Raw genomic sequence first — 19,845 nt, 5'->3', positions numbered from 1 at the left:
AACTCTGATCAGTAAGGTGTCTTTACAGGAATTATGCTCATCAATCTAGCATAAATAATCTGTTGGCATACAATTGTTTGTAGTATTCTTTTATATTAATTTTTATTTTTGTAAGGTCAATAATAATGTCTCCTCTTATTTCATAATTTTGGTAATTGGAATCTTTTCCATTGTTTACTTAGTCAGCCTAGCCAAAGGTTTGTTAATTTTGTTGGTCTTTTCAAAGATCAATCTTTTGGTTTACCTGATTTTCCCTACTGTTTTTCTGTCATCTCATTTGTATCTCCCTATCCAATCTCCATTATTTCTTCATTCTGCTTACTTTGGGTTTGGTTTGCTCTTCTTTTACTACTCTCCTAAAAGGTAAGATTAGGGTATTTATTTGAGATCTTCTTTTTTCATACAAATGTCTTTGGCTATAAACTTCCCTCTAAGCATTGTTTTAGCTGCCTCTCATAAGTTTTTATATGTTGTTTTCAATTTCATCCTTCTCAGAATATTCTAATAATATCCTTGGAAGTATCTTCTTTGATCTGATGGTTGCTTAGAAGTATGTTGTTTAATTTCCACCTATTTGTTAATTTCCAAAAATTTCCTTTTGTTTTTTATAATTTCATTCCATTTGGCCAGAGAACCTACTATATATGATTTCTTAAATGCCTGGAACAAGTGAGTCTCCTACACTTCAACTGAGGGACTCTGCTTGTTGGAAGGGCTTGGGCATGCAGTTTATAATTCAATTTAGGCTTCCCTTTCTGCTCCCACAACACCTTAAGGTCAGCCAGAGGTGTGAGCTTAAAGCCTTCTCATTTCTCCTGAGCATGCAAATAGCCCTGGGAACACTCACAGCCCTATGTAGGAGATAGGATCCCTTTGCTCAAGATATGGCAGTTCGCCTCAACATGCTCCCTCCGGAGATTGTTTCAAAGAAGCATTTCCTTGAGGATCTGAGCTTCTACACCTGCCTATTGATGTGCAGGAGTGCATAGAGTGACTCTCCCTAGGGGGTGTGGAGAAACAGCCGAGGTGTTAGCTGGGGGTGGACAGACCGGTCTTGGAGCATTGGGTTCTATTCTCTGCCTTCCTCCTTCATTAGCATTATAATGTGTAACTTTACCTTGGGCAAGCGAGGACCAACAGCCAGGCTCCAAAATGTTTTACTCTAAACAAAATCAATTGTATATGCGTTCCTCAGCCTTCACACTAAATTGTAATCTTAAATGGTTGCTTCTTAATGTTACTTCACCTCTTTGTATAGGTGTTAAATTCTTACTAAATGTTGGAAAGTATATAAGATAATCAGTAAAGTTTAGCCGGGCCGCCGACCAGAACGAGTCCCGGTCTCCCTTGAAGATTCATTCCTTCTGCAGTTCTTTCCCCTGCGTCACCGGATCAGAAGCTCCAAGGAACACACAACAACAGCCCTACCCTTACCCACAGCATTTATTAATGCATTCTCAGGAACAGGTTGGCTCTTTGTAACGCCCCCAGGGATTCCAGTTCCCTAGCTTTTCCTTTTAAGTTTTTTTAGTCAGCTTCTTTGTTCAACTATTATCACTGTCTCAGGCAGCTGTGATATTAAATAAGTGTTGCTGATGGGTTTTGATAATACCCAGGTAAAAGGCTATTTTTCCAAACAAGTTCTGAGTCAGATGAAATAAATACTAGTCCTTTGAATGGTAGTTCGAAGGAAACTGGCAAATAGGTCAAATAATGACAGCACTCTGAGAATTGCAGAGGTGGAGCTTCGAGCCTCTTTGGCTCTTACTGGTGGCTGTGGGCACAGCAAGCACCCACAGACAGAGGAGCTCCTGGTTTCCAAGACTGTTATGGAGCTAAAGGGAAGGAGGTGTGGGTCTATGGCAGGTTAAAATGCCACAAAGCTGCTGTTCTTACTGAGATTAAGTTGCTTTTCATGAATAATTCCTTGGATTGTTACAAATCTTTGGTTAATTTCCAAAATCAACTGAAAACACAAAATGTTGATGCTGGTGATTTGTGTCAGTGTTCTGGTTGCTTTTTTGGAGGAGTAATTTTTGCCAATTCCTTATTTTTAAACTAAAAACATACATACTTAAAAAGTCTAATGTACAGCATTTTCTCCCCACATTGTAATGCATCACCATCATAAAACAAAATGTGGCCATCATAAAACAAAATCTCCCTTCAAAGCACTCAGTTGAGGTTTACATTGTATCTGAAGGCACCACACATAGCCTGGTGTGACTGTGATGGCTCCTCCTGGTATCTCTGGGCTTCCTTGGGGCTGCTCTGTTCTCTGGTCAATGGGGTCAGAACTCTCAGGGTTCCCTAGAATGCCCCTCACTCTCCTTGTTCCCACTCCCTCAGAGTCTTCCCTCAAAGTCTTACCCAACCCTGAACCTCCTTTTCCATCACCAACATACCATTACCTCTTGGCTACCACAAGCTTCTCTCCACTCTCTCAGAGAGGGTAGTAAACCTTCATATAAACACCACTGCAGTGAGTTCCCTCCAGGGGCCCAAAGACTTCTACCAGCCTCCTCTTCTGGATAAAATCTCATCTTTTTAGTGCAGCTGTCCAAGTTTCACAGTTGGGACCCAAACTGAAGCAGAATTCATACAACTTGTGTTCTGACTCCAGCTCAATTTGTACTTACTGCACAGAATTATAGGCCATTATTGAACTTCTACTATTTGCTGCACTCAGTTAATACACGGAGATATAGATAAGTAAGTCTGTAGTTACGATATATTATAGCCAAGACTAGGGTAGGAGAATCAGTTAAGAAGATATCTGAGAAATTTCCAATTGAAAAGTAGGAAGACTGAAGAAGTGAAACATATTTCTATTGTCTTTTTATTCTCTATTTCCAACAATACTCTCAAAGGTTAGTCATTGTGACAGAAATATGGTTATATGTTGGTTTTTCATCTATAAATATAAAAAAGTGTAAGAACGCTGGCATTTCTGCATACATAGTGAGCCACATGAACACGTGCTGACGGGTAGCATTTGTTTCCCCATGTAAAGCTTGTGCTCCAGGACTGTGGTGCAGAAACAGCAGAGAATACACATGCAGGGGCCCCATTAATTTAATGCTTTAAAATTTCAGTCATTAACAACAGAGTTATTATGAATAAAAAATAAAAAAATATGTGCAGGAAGAATGGGGACTGAAGACCCCATTATTGGCAAGGGAAAATACCCCCAGAAAAAAGGGGAAAATAAAAAAGTAAGGTGAGTGAGGCAGAACAAAGAAAAATCAGCTAGTTCAGGCTCAGTGCCTGTAGCACAGTGGTTATGGTGCCAGCCACATAACTGAGGATGGCAGGTTCAAATCTGACCTGGGCCAGCTAAACAAGTGCAACAAAAAAATGGCCAGGCATTGTGGTGGGTGCCTATAGTCCCTGCCACTTGGGAGGCTGAGGCAAGAGAATTGCTTAAGCCCAAGAGTTGGAGGTTGCTGTGAGCTGTAGCACTCTACCAAGGGCAACATAGTGAGACTCTGTCTCAAAAAAAAAAAAAAAAAAAAAAGAAAAAGAAAAAAAGTCAGCTAGTTTAACTTTAAACCAGCTGCTGCTAAGTTTCTTATCTGAGCAAGTTTTCTGCTTTTCCTAGAACTCTGACCTATTTGGGATACAGCTTACAGAACAAATATAATTTATTAGATGTTGCATCACAGATCCCTGCTGGGTCTGTGAACAATATGAAGAAATAATGGTTGGGCAGTGCCTGTGGCTCAAAGGAGTAGGGCACCAGCCCCATATGCCAGAAGTGGCAGGTTCAAATCTAGCCCTGGCCCAAAACTGCAGAACAAAAAAGAAATTATGGCCACAGAAGATGCTGTGGCAAGGCCTTGAAAGATACATTAACTAGGCCATTTCCTGCCCAGTAAACAGTCAAAGCAAATACCTATTGTAGAGATTTGTATTTGGCTGGGGCAGAGATCAAGGGAACAGCTTGAGCCCTGAAATATGGGTAGGAGGGTTTACATCTCTTATTGCAGAGGAAGACCCTCTGTGGTGGTGATGAGAGGAAAATTCCTCTCTCCCACCAATTCTTCAGAGGAGACTGATGCCTGTGGCATTTTCCTCCACAGTGAACTAGTGGAGTTTAATACCTCCCTAGGAATCTGTGTGTGTGACCTCAGACAGGAGGCTGCTCCCACACAAGGCTCAGGTTCTGGATTTCTCAAGACTGCTCATACCCTAAAGTTAATGATTATGGAAACAATAGGCACTGATATGCTCGCTCAGAGAAACTGCTGGCATCTTTGTTCCCTTCCTCAGCTTATCCTCTGGGCTAATGAGCAAATAGCCTTCAATAAAAGCTGAGTAGAACTGACACTCAGAGTCACTACCAGAACCTCATAAGCAGCGATGGTCCCCTGAGTTCCCACCTTTGAACATTCTATTCTGCGTGTCTCATCTCTTTCTTTCTCATCATTTCTAACTTTGTATTTCTTCTTTTTTTTTTTCTAGAGACAGAGTCTTATTTTATCACCCTCGGTAGAGTGCCATGGTGTCACAGCTCATAGCAATTTCCAACTCCTGGGCTTAGGCAATTCTCTTGCCTCAGCCTCCTGAGTAGCTGGGACCACAGGTGCCCACCACAATGTCCAGCTACTTTTTTGTTGCAGTTTCGCTGGGGCTGGGTTTGAACCTGCCACCCTTGGTATATGGGGCTGGTGCCCTACCCACTGAGCCACAGGTGCCGCCCCTTTGTATTTCTTCAGTCGATGACCACCAGATCCACAGGTCTTAATGGACTCTTCTGCCAGGTCAGGATCCTGGCAATTATGAAGACACCCAACACTCATTTCTTATTACCTGTGTGTGCATCTCAACTCTTGATGTCTTTATTTGAACATTAGTTTGGGCAACTTAATGAGAATAAATACTTTATCTCAATTGATTATTTTGTGGAGTACCTTTTATAAGCAGAATTCTATGGACAACATTAATTATTACTGATAGCTCACCTCACACAGGAAAACCACCATGTGGGGAAAAGAAAAGCAGCTACTTACGCTCTGCTTTTAACTGCCCAAGGATGGAATTTTCTCCTCTGCACATGGTTCTGAAAATATGTAAAGGAAAGAAATAATTATTTAGGTTTCAAAACAACTAATCACAATTGCAATCTTTGTAGGTTTAATCTTGAGTAAAAACAGAACAAGTATAATGTATTAGACGTTGCATATATTTTTAAAGCTAAAAAAAATTACATGAATATGACTTTTGCAATGTTACTAATGGGAGAAGATAGTTGTTTTGAGATTGATAAATAGAAAAGTTATAAAATTGATGTCACATTTCAGAAAGAGAAGCTATTGGAAAAAAAGGATGGAAAAAGATAAACTTTACCTCTTATAAAATCTGATGACAGTAAAGATACATTTAGAATGCATCAGATAGATAAGAATACACATTACTTTCAGAAGTAGAAGGGCAAACACTTAGCAGAATAATTTTAATTTTAGGAATTAAACAAACTATTATCATGTGCTATCTCTGTAAAGTCAGCAAAACCCCTTAAAGTGAAAAATGAAGTCTCAACTAACTGCTAATTATTTCACTTTTTCAGACTTTGATAATAATTAGTGAATTATAAAGACTGACAAAACCAAAAATTCTATATTCTATCTGCTTGCTCTATAAAAATAATCAAAAATATATTTATGCCTGGGAAATGCTGTTATCAAAGGTGATTCCTGCAAATAGAGATGTTTTTGCATAATAAAAGATTATAGTTTGGGTTACTGAACAAAAGCCAAACATGCCATTTCATTCAGCTGATTGAAGCTCAAGAAAAGAGTTATAGCAAATAATTCCAATTGATAAATTCCAAAATTAATGTTGGAATGGCAAATGAAGTGGATACAATTAAACATTATGTCAGTGCCTTAAATACTTGGAAATCTTTGTTTAATCAGATAGTATTAGAAATGGGCAAATCTTCAACCTGAGAATAAAGAGCAAAGCACAGTTAAAATTCTCTCATTGTAACTAGACAAAATTATTCTAGAGGAAACAAAAAAACATCTTTAAGCACTGGCAGATAAAAAGATACAAACTTGAAAAGCTGGTAGGAAACAAGAGGATTAAAATAAAAACTCTACCACAATGATGCACTCCAACCATACCCGATTCTGCAGTGGGGTTTTTGGCTAGCAGTCCCGAGCAGGATGGCGTCTAAATGCCACCCTCATTTGTCCAGGACCCTGAATGATTATCTACTTTGTACCTCAGGGGTTTTGTGTAAGGTTTCATTTTTCTTTTCCCACCATTTAAAAGGATTTGATTAGAAAGGTGAGAAGCTACAGGTCATGCAGAAAAACAAGAGATATTAGGGTGGTGCCTGTGGCTCAAAGGAGTAGGGTGCCAGCCCCATATACTGGAAGTGGCAGGTTCAAACCCAGCCCTGGCCAAAAACTGCAGAAGAAAAAAAAAGAGAGGATAGATATTAGGAGAAATCACCCAGGTCTAGCCTTTACCGTGACTCGCTGAAATTGTGTCACTGAGTGAGGTCACAGAGCTTAGAACTAGGCCAGATCTTCACTATATCCCATTTCTATGCCCTCCACGCTACTGCTCTAACCCCTACTGTCTGCTAGTCCCTCTGACCCTCTTTCCACAGTGCTCACTGGCCACCTCTGACACCCAGGGAGACCCAACTTTGCCTGAGTAACTATGATAACTCAGCTTTCTAAATTATCAGGGGCAGGACATTACCTAAAATCTTAACATGGATGTGGCAGTAAAGACAGAATGTAAATGCCCAGAAATAGGAAAGGCCCTTCACACTCCATTTCCTCACAGAGGCTTTATTACCTTGCTGGAGGACTCACTATTTAAGGAATCATAACCAAACAGATGCATATCATATCATTTTAGGTATTTCATTTTTTTATTTACTTACTGCAATGAATATGCAAAGCTCAACAACTACTTAACTGCCTAAAGATAATTCAAAGTCAACTTTATACATATACATAAATAGACAATGAATATAAAGATAGACTATTATTTTATTTCTTTTATATTTGCCATGTGCCCTAGTCCCACTGTTTCATAATTTTAGGCTTTATTTGAATTTTATCAACTAGGAAACAGACTAAGATTTGAAAGTAAAATAAGTATTCATTTGTTGAATGCTCCATTAAATGGATTTGGAGAAATATTACTATCTCCTTCACCTGCATATGTGCATTACTGCTTGCAAGCTTGAGATAGACAGTTTAGAACTCGGCACCTGTAGTTGAAGTGCATTATTGCCTGGAGAGCATTTCCTCCTCCGGTAGAGATGTCTCCTTCAAACCCGGGGAGAAGTGGTATCACCACATACACACGATATCTCTTGTTTTCCCTGAAACATTCATACACAGAGAAATTAATCAAATAAAGATAAAGCATTAGTTTAAAACGACAGCCAAGCAGTTTCCATGGTTTTAGGGATTGACCGAATGGTTTGCTACAAAACATTCTGTCACTTTTCAGGGCTGGGGGTGGGAGAGAGTGCTTCTGGATGGAGCCAGATGTTACCTGGGCTCTCAGGTGTCAGCCTGGACAGGAAGCTGGGCTTGACAGCAAAATGGGAACTTTACCCATTAACTCTCTACAGCAAAATCCTCTGTAGGACAAAATTCAGTGTCAAGAAAGCCGTGCTTGGATCTCAGGAAAAAAGGAGAATTATAAAAACGTTTTGAAAGAGGATGTTTTAGTAATAGTTACATGTGTAACAAGTTGTATCTGCAGCACCAAACTCGAACCTGGAAGATGGTGTACACTCAGTAACTGCTGAGTAAGTTTCCATAGATTACATCTCACAGGCAAAGGAATACTGGATCCAGCATATTTCCCAGTACTGATGTTATCATCGTGTATCTTGAAACTCTGAGGTTTCAGCTGCAAAATCTTACCTTTGGCTCTTTAAGAATTCTGAGTGACTAATGTTTGGTAGGGTTTTTTTTTTTTTTTTTGCTGTTTGTTTGTCTTTTTTTTTTTTGTAGAGACAGAGTCTCACTTCTTCACCCTCAGTAGAGTGCAGTGGCATCGCACAGCTCACAGCAACCTCCAACTCCTAGGCCTAGGCGATTCTCTTGCCTTAGGCTCCCGAGCAGCTGGGACAATAGGCACCTGCCACAACGCCCAACTATTTTTTTTGTTGCAGTTTGGCAGGGGTCAGTTTTGAACCCACCACCTTCAGTATATGGGGCCAGCACCCTACCCACTGAGCCACAGGTGCCGCCCGTGACTAATGTTTGTTTTTAAATCCTCTGTGCATTTGCACATATAACAAAACATATCATGACCCACTTTCTCAACTGATTAATGACAATTTTCAAAAGAACAGGAATTCCACCTAATGATATAACAAGTCTTTATGTCCATGTATGAGACATAAAGGACAGGAGAAGAAAAAGCCTGGAAATGAATGTGGCATCCACTGTGGTTAAGGAATCCTACCGGTGTATCTGAGAGGTGGACACTCATGCACATGTGTTGCTTCTGGTTAATATTTAAGTTTGACCCTACTTAAACTTTTTTTTTTAGTATATGTGCCCTCGAAGCAAGCACCCTACTTAAACTTTTTATAATACTTTCTTTTTAAAGATCCTTTTCTCCTAAACAGCTAAAACTTTTGCATGTGAATATTATCACTACTCTTTGAGGGATCAGATTTTTGTTACTAATGTCACTCAGCATGTGGAGAATGAAGCTCAGGGCAGAGGTGACAGTTCCTTGGCAGCAGAGCTAAGAAACAAGGAATTTTAAGTGGCCAGTGTAATTGGAAAGAAAACATTTAAAAAATGTAAACTCTTAAAAGTTGCTGCTAGATAAGGGCAAATAGCTCAAAATGGTAAATAAGACAGTGGGTAATGGTAAATAAAATACGTAAGCTATTTCCCCATACCCAGTATTTAGAAGTTCTAACACCTAAAAATCGACGTGTAGTGGCCAGTACCTTTGCAGATCATCTTCAGAACAATCCTCACCTTAAGCTCCTGTCACAGCAGAAGACCACCACGGCCTTGTGTTCAGAAGTTCATATCCAGATCAATACAACTTGGCTCACTGGCTCTCCTAGCCTAAAAAGAACTCCATGTCTCCTAGGTCCCTTACAAAACCACTTGGCCTGTGAAGCCTCCCTGGACCTCCTGGTCATAGGTAATGACCCCTGCTCTGTGGTCAGCACATGGCTGGAGTGTCCCTTTCACATGCCTGCTGCCCAGTCTAGGTGGAGGACTCAGAAACACAGGCCAAGTGTGCACACACCTTCCTCCCTAGGCAGTGTCCAGGGGGGGACATGGCACACTGTGCATTTGGTACAGTGTTTTGGGGAGGTTAGGGAGGTGGGAAGAATGTTTCCGGGGAGGTCTGTAGTACAGAAGAGGTTAAGCTGCACAGGACATTTAAGTCACATTTAAAAATTGACATTTTACTCATTTTTTAAGTGTACAGTTCAGCAACATTCACTGCATTCACCATGCTGTGCAACTATCTATTCCCGACACTTTTTCCTCATTGCAAATAGAAAGTCTATCACTATCAAGTGACAAGTAGCCCATCTCCTCTCCACAGACCCTGGGGACCTCTCCTCTGCTTTCTGTCTCCATGCATCTGCCTACTCCAGAGTTTTTGTGTAAGTGGATCATACAAGGCCTTTCCTTTTTTGTCTGACTTACTTCACTTTGCATAACATCTTCAAGGTTTATTCATGCAGTAGTGTGTGTCAGAATTCCCTCCTTTTCCTGACCAAATAACATCCCAGTGTAAGTGTATGCTCCATCCAGCTGCTGGCAGACACGTGGTTTGTGTCCACCTCTTGGCTTTGTGACTAATGCTGCTCTCAATGTCAGTGAACTGCACCTGCAGCAGTCCCTGTTTTCAGTTCTCACAGCATGTACTTAAGAATGAAATTGCTGGATCTTATGGTTATTTTATGCTTAGCATTTTAAGGAACTGCCAAATAAATTATTTTCTAATGTATAACATATCCTTGAAGCACAAAATTTAGGACTCAGAAGATCATATGGTGAAACAATTCCCTTTTTCCATTTTGTCCCCTGGGTCCTGTTTCCCTTCCTTGAGGGCAACTCCCGCTACCAGTTTCCTCAGTGCTCTTTTAGAAACCATCTATGAACTAACAAGTACATATAGATATTCTTGCCTTTTACAAAAATATTAGAATACTATAAACATTTTTTCTGAACATTATTGTTATCATTTAAAAGGGTATACTGGAAATTCTTCCACATCAAAACATAAAGACTGACTCATTTTTTAACAACAGGGATGTAGTATTCAGTATTCTGTCATATTATCTGTACCTTAAATACTTAAACCAGTTCTCCACTGATAGGGATTTAAATCATTTCCACTTTTTGGCTTTTTTGGATTCAACTATTTTTTTTATTAAATCATAGCTAGGAACATTAATGCAGTCATGGGGTACAATCTGCTGGTTTTATATGCAATTTGAAATGTATTTTTTTATTTGCAGTTTTTGGCCAAGGCTGGGTTTGGATCTGCCATCTCCAGCATATGGGCTGGTGCCCTACTCCTTTGAGCCACAGACACCACCCCAATTTGAAATATTTTCATCAAACTGGTTAACATACCCTTCATGGCATTTTTTAGTTATTGTGTTAACTAAATGTGTTGACATTTATATTCTACATTTATTAAGTTTCACACGTACCCTTGTAAGATGCACCGTAGGTGTGGTCCCACCAATTACCCTCCCTCCACCCATCTTCCCCCCTCCCCTCCCATCCCTCTCTTATTTCCCCATATTTGGGGGCTATAATTGAGTTATGAAAGCTATAAATCAGTTTCATAGTAGGGCTGAGTACATTGGATACTTTTTCTTCCATTCCTGAGATACTTTGCTAAGAAGAATATTTTCCAACTCCATCCATGTAAACATCCATCTTTCTTTAAGGCTGCATAGTATTCCATGGTGTACATATGCCACAATTTATTGATCTATTCATGGGTCAATGGACACTTGGGCTTCTTCCATGACTTAGCAATTATGAATTTGGCTGCGATAAACATTCTGTACAAATATCTTTGTTGTGGTGTGATTTGGGGTCTTCTCGATTTATCCCTAGTAGAGGAATTGTAGGATCAAATGGCAGGTCTATTTTTAGTTCTCTAAGTGTTCTCCAAACATCTTTCCAAAAGGAACGTATTAGTTTACATTCCAACCAGCAGTGTAGAAGTATTCCCTTTTCTCCACATACACACCAACATCTCTGGTTTTAGGATTTTGTGATATGGGCTCATCTTACTGGAGTTAGATGATATCTCAAAGTAGTTTTGATTTGCCTTTCTCTGATGATTAAGGATGATAGGCATCTTTTCATAAGTCTGTAGGCAATGCACCTGTCTTCTTCAGAGATGTTGTTCTCTTCAAGTCCCTTGCCCACCCTGAGATGGGATCACTTGTTCTTTTCCTGCTAATACATTTGAGTTCTCTGTGGATTCTGGTTATTAAACCTTTGTCAGAGACATAACCTACAAATATATTCTCTCATTCTGAGGGCTGTCTGCTTGCTTTACTTTTTATGTTCATGGCTGTGCAGAACATTTTAGTTTGATCAGGTCCCCGTAGTGCATTTTTGATGCTGCTTCAATTGCCCGGAGGATCCTCCTCATAAAATGTTCTCCCAGGCCAATGTCTTCAAGAATTTTCCCTGTACTTTCTTCTAGTATTTTTATAGTTTCATGTCTTAAGTTTAAATCTTTAATCCAGTGAGAATCTATCTTAGTTAATGGTGAAAGGTGTGGGTCAAGTTTCAGTCTTCTACAGGTCACCAGCAGTTCACCCAGCACCATTTGTTAAATAGGGAATCTTTTCCCCATTCAATGTTTTTAATTGGCTTGTCAAAGATCAAATAATGGTAAGTAGCTGGGTTCATGTCTTGGTTCTCTATTCTGTTCCATACATCTACCACTCTGTTTTTGTGTCAGTGCCATGATGTTTTGATCACTATCAATTTATAGTATAATCTGAGGCCTGGTAGTATGATTCCTCCTGCTTTGTTTTTATTTCTGAGTAATGTCTTGGCTATTCGAGTTTTTTCCTGATTCCATATAAAATGAAATATTATTTTTTGAGATCTTTAAAGTATGACAGTATAGCTTTAATAGGCATTGCATTAAATCTGTAGATTGCTTTGGGTAGTATGGACATTTTAACAATGTTGATTCTTCCAAGCCACGAGCATGGTATGTTTTTCCATTTAGTTATGGCAAATTTCTTCAACATGTGAATGTCATTAAAGTATTTAATTTCTCCATCACAAATGAAACTCAGTTTAGCTGGATACAAGATCCTGGGTTAAAAGTTATATTGTTCTAGGAGATTAAAAGTTGATAACCACCCTTTTTTAGCTCGAAAGTTTTCAGCAGAGAAATCTGCAGTCATTCTCATATTCTTCACCTTGTAGGTTATGTTTTTCTTATGTCTGGCTGCTTTCAAAATTTTCTCCTTCATATTCACTTTAGTGAAGTTAATTATGATGTGCTTGGGGGATATCTTATTCGGGTTGAGTCATGCTGGGATTCTGAAACTGTCTGCTATCTGAATTTCAGAATCTCTCAGCTTCAGGGATTCCTATGTGGTCAATATTAGTTTTCTTCGAATTTTCCCAGAGCTCTCTGACAGAATGATCCATTTTTGCTCTCCATTTCTCTTCCTCTTTGAGAGTTTGGGAGTGGTCAAAAGCTTTGTCTTCAATGTCAGAAATCCTTTCTTTTGCTTGCTCCATTCTGTTACTGAGGGATTCTACTATATTTCTTAGATCTTTGAAGGCTACAGATTCTTGTCTCAATGTGTCAAATTCTTTGGTGATTTTGTCTTTGAATTCATCGAATTCTTGAGACAATTTTTGAAATGCTCCTTGAATTTCTAATTCCAACTTTGCCTCTATTCTATTAATCTTATTTGCAATCCAAATTCTGAATTCGATTTCTGACATCTCAGCCATCTGTTTATGAATGGGATCTTCGGTTGTGTTTGCCATATCCTTCCTTGGGGTGGGGGTTGGGGGTTAATTTACTCTGGTTATTCATGTTACCAGAGTTTTTCCACTGATTCTGCCCCATGATTATTTTACACCATTTGGCTAGATGAGCATATAGGAGAAGTTGGGTTGGGGGCTTCAGGAGTAGTGGTTAACTAGCCCTTTGCCCAAAAGCTGGGACTGGTGTCTGTACCTTTTCTCCTAGAGCTTTGCCATGGACCTGTACAGTGCTGCCTAAGAAACTGGGGGCCTGCTTGGTGTGATAGGGCTAAGTGGCTCTGTCTTGTTTTCAGCTGGTCTCTGTTCTACCCTAGTGAATCAGTTACTCTGGGTTGAAGTTTAAGCTATGGAGTAATACCAGCAATTACGTCACCCCACCCCACCCCCCCAGGCAACAATTGGAAAAGGAAAATCAAACCTTCCCACAACCACACACCCAGGGTAACACTTTGGATAGTTCTTAGGTGACTGGCCCAGTTCAAGAGGTCCAAATCAATTGTCCCAATAAGCACTGGTCTCAGGTGGGAGAGTTCAAAAGGTCTCTGTCAACTAGACTGCAGGGGTCTGCTGGTAGCTCAAGTATGACTCGCTCCAGTGCTCCCTGAGGTCAGAAGGACCCACCCAGCAAATAAATTAGTCTGGGAAGGTTGATGCCTCCTTCCCCACCTTGCACCTCTGTCACACCCAGTCACTGGTAACTCTGCAGGGCTGCAACCCCGTTCCCTCCAAAGAGCAGATGTTCCAGGGTTTTGTGCCTGCCTGAGTTATAGGGAGATCTATGTCTTCTCAGCCAGGCTGCCACTCTCTGCCAGTATCCGGCAGGGGGAAGTGAGTCTCGACAACCTTGGGTGCTTAATGGAGGCTAGGGTGGTTCACTCAGTTCTAGCCCCACCCCTGATTGATGTTGCTGGCAGAACAGAACAACTTTGCAGAATTTGTTTCTGTCCTAGCTATATTCCCCTGCAGAGCAGATGCTGTTTGAGTCCACAGAAACCATGACTGAGCCTCAGCCTATGCTGCTGTCTGGTCTTGGCTGCAGTTTGTGTTAGGGTGGGTGCAGTTAGAGCTCACACTTAGCTGTCAGTTCCAGCCTTTGCCTGCCTGCCTTTCTCTCGTCTATGATCCCCTGAGGGCTGGGTGTATCTTAGGCTCAATAAAGCAATCCTCTGGGTCAACCCCACCCTGGAAGTCTGCCATCTCTGTGCCTGTGTATTCTAGTCCCTGACCTCCACCCAGGCTGGTACTGCCTCAGGCATACCCTTTACTCATGGGGCCTGTGTTTCCATCGCAGATCTGTTTCACCAGTGGCTGTCACTGGAGAAGATGCCCGGCTTCCTCTGGTTGTCCAGAGAGACAGGGAGTGTCTATCCGGAATATCCCCAGTGGTGTGAGCCCTATTGTTTCTGCTGCAGCTACTGCTCTGTGCCAGGGGTACCTCCTCTCCTGTATGGTTCCCTCTCAGTTGACCGTCTTCTCCTTACTCCCATGCCACAGAATCAGCACAGACCAGCAACAGCCCTTGCCCTGTCCAAACCTCTTAAGAAAATGCCCAAGAATCTGGGCTCCATGGGGGACAGGCTTGCAGACCTCGGGGTGTGAGTGGAGCAGAGTGCTAGGAGTTCAGACTTGCAGGTAGAGAATATATACAGTTTTATACAGTTTTATGCCTGGTAGGAGAGTGCTATGGCTCCCTAGTAGGGGAAGGAGGTCCTATTTTTAGAGGGTATCTTCTGTAGGGTAAAATGGGAGGATGTTTGAACTCTGCTTGCTTATTTGTATGGAGTATACTGCAAGCCCTTCTCATGGGAGAGGGGACTCCCATCTGCTTGGTGATGGATTTTGTACCTTTTGTTTGTATCCTTGGGGTTGTAGCTCACCTCAGCAGAGTTGATGTGCATTCTTCAACGTTCTGCTTGGCTCAGCTCCAAACCATTGGCATACTTACTAAACTTATGTCCTTTAACTCTCCTTCTGGACGGGAGCCTCTGTGGAAAGCTAGGTCCAGTCAGCCATCAGATTTAACTATTTTGATATTCATGCTGACTGATATGTCACTTTTTGCATTTATTGGAAAAACCTTATAAATGGCATTGCTGGCCTTGAATATCAAATCTTTGTTATGTGTTTGTAGAGATGATTTCATTTATCTCTGTGGTTTTCAGAAGCAAAAATAACTTTAAAATGAAAATCTCTTTAGTAGGATATTGAGAAATGTCCTATAAAACTCTTTTAAAATATTTTTGCATATTTTAGCTTATAAGAATCCAAATATTCACATTTTCTTGTTTTTAGGACTTTCAGATACACATCAAGGCCTTTGCCATTTTACAATGCACTAGTTTATAAATTTTCTGAAAAAAAATTGTAAAGTGTGTTCAGCAAACTATTAGAAACTACTTAGATTTTTCACTGCTGTACAACAACAACAACAAAAAGACCTCTGGAATTCCTAACCATAAAATTGTTGCTGAATGTAAGCCAAAGAAAAAATGCCATGGGATAGTATGTCCAATCTGCGTCCTTGATCCTTCCCAGACAGAACAACACTCCCAGATGCTGGGGATTCTAATCCTCAGAAATGCTGCATCTTCATATGTTTGGGGGTATACAATGGCAGCCAGCAGCTGAAGGCAAGAGCCTGGTCTCTAACATACAAAACTGTCTATGATCTTAGGAGCATGGTAAGAGCTAGTAGGCTCTAAGCACAGGTAGCTGCCCATCCTGGGGCAATTGCTTTGTCTACATTGGCTGAGAGAAATCTTATAAAATTGTATTTTCAGGCTTCTAGTTATACTAAGTTTTTCTTTAAAAATTCACTAACTCTTATGCAATGCTATGTACAGTAGCTAAAAATTAGAAATAAATGTGTGGTAACAGGGGGAAGGTTAACTAGACTATGTTACAGTCTTTCAATGCCATGCATATTTTACAGCCACTGAGGAGGAGGATCATTATGATAGCGGTCACAAAGCACTTCTGGTATCATGTTACAAAGGCCCCAGTGCAAACTCACAATTACAAGACAACAGAGCTGTAACAGGCTGATACTATGAAATATCAAATCATTTCCCCACAAATGTGTTAATTCCCCCCCCACCCCGCCACATTGCCTGGACATATGGAGCAGGTGGCACTGCTCACATACCACTTACAGGGCACCCAGGGCACAAGGATGTCAGCTGCTCAGATCTGGGAACTGGAGAGAGATTCTCTAAGCTGAGGCAGGAGTGAAAAGAAGTGTGAGCAAGACTTGGGGTAGGGACTCTGTCCTTTGGCCTCAAGCAGAATTCCAGGAAAACAGGTAGACCCCATTACTGGTTAAACATGAGGCTCTGAAAGCCTGGAGCACTGAGACTCTCTCCCAGGCAACCCCAGAGAACACAGAGGGCATGTCTAGCAGTATGCAATGGTGGTAGGAGCACAGGAGACATGGCAGAGTGATGGGTCTGAAGGAGAAATTACACATCCCCACATCACTGCACAGAAAGCATATGGCTGAGCAGGCTGAGGAAAGCAATGCTAAGACCTGGAAGTCTCTCTGCAGAGACATGGAGTCCCTTAGCAGTAGTCTGAAGATGGGCAAGGAAGGGAAGCAGAGACAGCGCTGGAACCTGGAACCCCAAGCAGAGAGAACAAGAAGTTGCTAAGTCCAGCCACATTCATCTAAGTGCCTAAAGTAAATTTCCTCCTATTGTGTAGAAACTAGGCTTGAACCAGAAATTCAGGTGAGTTGCAGGAAAAGAAAATAAGTTACAATTCAAGACAAAATAGAAGTGTATATCTTAACATGGACAAAAAAGGAAATAGAAAAATAAAATCGTGAATTTTGGGGTGCTGAGTTTGTAGGTGCTACAAGATTAATTTTTTTCTTTTTTATATTTCAGAATGTTACAGGGGTACACTTTTATTTATTTATTTATTTTGAGACAGAATCTCACTATGTTTCCCTGGGTAGAGTGCTGTGGCATCATGGCTCACAAATTATAGCAACCTCCAACTCGTTGGGTTAAGCAAGTCTCTTGCCTCAGCCTCCCAAGTAGTTGGGACTACAGGTGCCCACCACAACACCCGGCTATTTTTTTGTTGTAGTTGTTATTGTTGTTTAGCAGGCCTGGGTCGCGTTTTGAACCTGCCAGCCCAGGTGTATGTGGCCAGTGACCTAACCACTGAGCTATGGGCTCTGAGCCAGCTACATATATTTTGGTTACATAATTAGCTTCTATACTTTTAAAGTCAAAGTTATAAGTGTGCCCTTCCCCCAGGATATGTGCTTTGTACTAGTTAGGTATGAATTTAAAAACACTCCCCCACCTACTTGATTCCCACTGAGTTTTACTTCCAAATGTGCACATAAGTGTTGTTTGACTAGCTCCAATTTAGTCTTGAGTGCCTGTTTTTCCATCCTTAAAATACTTCACTTAGAAGAATGGTCTCCAGTTCCATCCAGGTTGTTACAAAAGAGAACTAGATCACCATTTTTATGCTGAGTAGTACTCCATGGTATACAAATACAAATACAAATACCACAGTTTATTAATCCACTCATATATTGATGGGCACTTGGGTTGTTTTCACATCTTTGCAAATGTAAACTGTGCTGCTACAAACATTCGAGTGCAAATGACACTGCTTGTTCCTTTAAAAGCAGAGTACTAACCTCACCACATAGATCACAGTGATGATAGGCCCCTCCACCCCCCTTTCTTGTTCTTCTCCCCTGCAAAGCCCTACTGCTTACCCCTAGGTCCCTCCCCAGCATGGAGAGAGGTTAGAAGAAGCACAGTCCACTCATAACTGGGTCTCAGGATCTGTGAGAAGGCCATAAAGAAGAAACTCAACATGCTTCTCTAGTCACAAGATACTTTATCTATTGAGAATTTGAGATTTATAGGTTGGATTTCATTACCATAAACTTCAAGAGTTGCTATCCCTCCTCTCCTGGCTATAGATTATGCAAGCCAAGAATACTATCAGGAATAAGTGGTTTCACCTTAGCGGGCTTTTTTGTATGTGACAGAGAACATTATACTGTGGGGCTATCAATTCTGTTGGAACTGGATCTGTAGCTTCTTGGTGGCTTGGTACATAACCGTTTTTATTTTGTATTTGGCAAATCTTTTAAAATGCAGATGATCTTACCAGGCTTCAGCTTCCTTACCTGTATTGCTAGTCCCCTAGAAACGATGGCTCTACTTAGCCCTGAGTTATTTGTGTGACTTTACAGATTATGAAATACTATATGTGGTGTGGCAACACACTCATAATGACTTCACTGGTTAACCTTTGAAAATAGCTAGCTTTGGAGGGAGCAAGATGGTGGCCCAGTAACAGCTTCTTTGCAACTGGGTGAGGTAAGATCGGGGAGAGAAAACTCCAGGCATCTCCGGGTTGTGAGCTCTGCTCAGAAACATACCTTTGGGGACACAGGGAGATAGCGAAAGACTACTGGACCCAAGAAGGAGGACAAAAGCAGTGGAGAAGTGGCAAGTGGCTGCTGCAGCTGTAATTATAACAACAATGAGATTACAAGCAGGGAAGGCCATCCCTGTGGGCTGTTTTATTTTTTATGGACTTACTCACTCAGTTGAACTAACTTGGGAGAACTTGGGTGAGAGTGAGGATGACTTTAAGCATTGTCTAGGGCCCCAGACTGAGCCACTGAGCTGGAATGGAGCTACTATTGCTAGGTTGTGGGCCACTCATGGCAACTGTGGGAGACTTGCCCCTGCAGGCCCTCAGGGTTGCAGAGGTAGGCTGCAGGCTTGGACCTTGGGCAAGTGATTTAGTGACTGGGCAGCACCAAAGTCCGGAAGCTGGGGAAGAGTGGGGATTTCAGTGTTTAGCAGTAGCAGGGCTGCCTTGCAGCCTCAGCCCTCAAGGGCATAGAGTGAGAACGGTTTTGGCACACTGGATAAGCAGGCAGCCAATTGAGGAGAAATCCGAGTGACAAGTGCTATCCTGGGAAAGCTTCTCCTTAGCAAGGTTAACAGATTAAAGTGTCTTTTAAGCAGGCTGAGGAGAGATTAGGCTCTCAACCCTGTGGGGTTTAAGAAATTAGCAGAGGCTTCCAGTCTTCATCTCATACAGCTGTATCAGCATTGTGATTAACATGTCATACCCCAGAAGATCACTTATTGACCAGACAATATTCAGCAATATATATTTACTGCTTTATTTTTTTTCAATATTTTACCTCTAGATTTTTCTTTTCTTTCTTCATTTTTCTAGTTTAAATACAATTTTCCATTGTTGCCTTCTTTAATAATGAGAACTTCATTTTTGCTAGTGTTTCTCCCCCTATTATATGGTTTCCCCTCCAATTTTATCCTATAAAGTTTTCTGTTTGTTTGCTTTGGTTTGATTTACAGTATTTTTGTCTTTCCTCTCTATTTGGTGGAGATGGGGTACTGTGTCTGACAGGCTGGCAAAGAGCTGCTGACCTGAAGGGAACTACCTAACCCAGCACCCCCAGAGATTGGGGGTTTTTCAGGTTGGGTCAAAGTAACCTACTGTACACCTTTATTACTCCTGTCTCCCTCTTACTGTGCCTCTCTTCCTTTTGACAATATTCCCTCTTACTCAAACCCTCTCTTTTCTCTCTTTCCTTTTTAAATATTTTTTCCCTTCTTACTCTTCAATCTTCTCATCCTTTTGGTCCTGTATCAAAAGGATTCATAAATACCTTAGGCCAGAGTCACAGTAACTTAAAGAGCAGGAGGAACTGAAAGGAAAATTAGGGCAAGGAAACAGATAAAATAAAACACTCATGAGGAAGAATCAGCAGAAAAATCCTGGCAACATGAAAAACCAGTTCATAGCAAACCGC

The 19,845-nt window shown here is 41.1% G+C and overlaps 1 protein-coding gene across 5 annotated transcripts in view; it reads right to left on the bottom strand.

The window, feature by feature from the left end:
- Positions 1-19,845, bottom strand: part of PLD1 (phospholipase D1) — a 301,656-nt gene that overhangs the window by 63,320 nt on the left and 218,491 nt on the right. For 4 of the 5 annotated variants that reach the window (XM_023515750.1, XM_003794294.3, XM_012807919.2 and 1 more), the window contains 2 exons: positions 7,238-7,351; positions 5,013-5,062 (listed from right to left, as the gene is read on the bottom strand). In XM_023515750.1, coding sequence (XP_023371518.1) covers positions 5,013-5,062; positions 7,238-7,351 — 164 coding nt within the window. The remainder of the gene's footprint in view (positions 1-5,012; positions 5,063-7,237; positions 7,352-19,845) is intronic. The other variant, XM_023515751.1, reaches the window with a different exon arrangement.

Source organism: Otolemur garnettii, unplaced genomic scaffold, assembly GCF_000181295.1.
Source record: "Otolemur garnettii isolate 467f Iridium unplaced genomic scaffold, OtoGar3 scaffold00078, whole genome shotgun sequence".
Taxonomy (NCBI): Eukaryota; Metazoa; Chordata; class Mammalia; order Primates; family Galagidae; genus Otolemur; species Otolemur garnettii.
The sequence above is the reverse complement of the archived record's forward strand: the minus strand, read 5'-3'. Positions and strand labels throughout refer to the sequence as shown.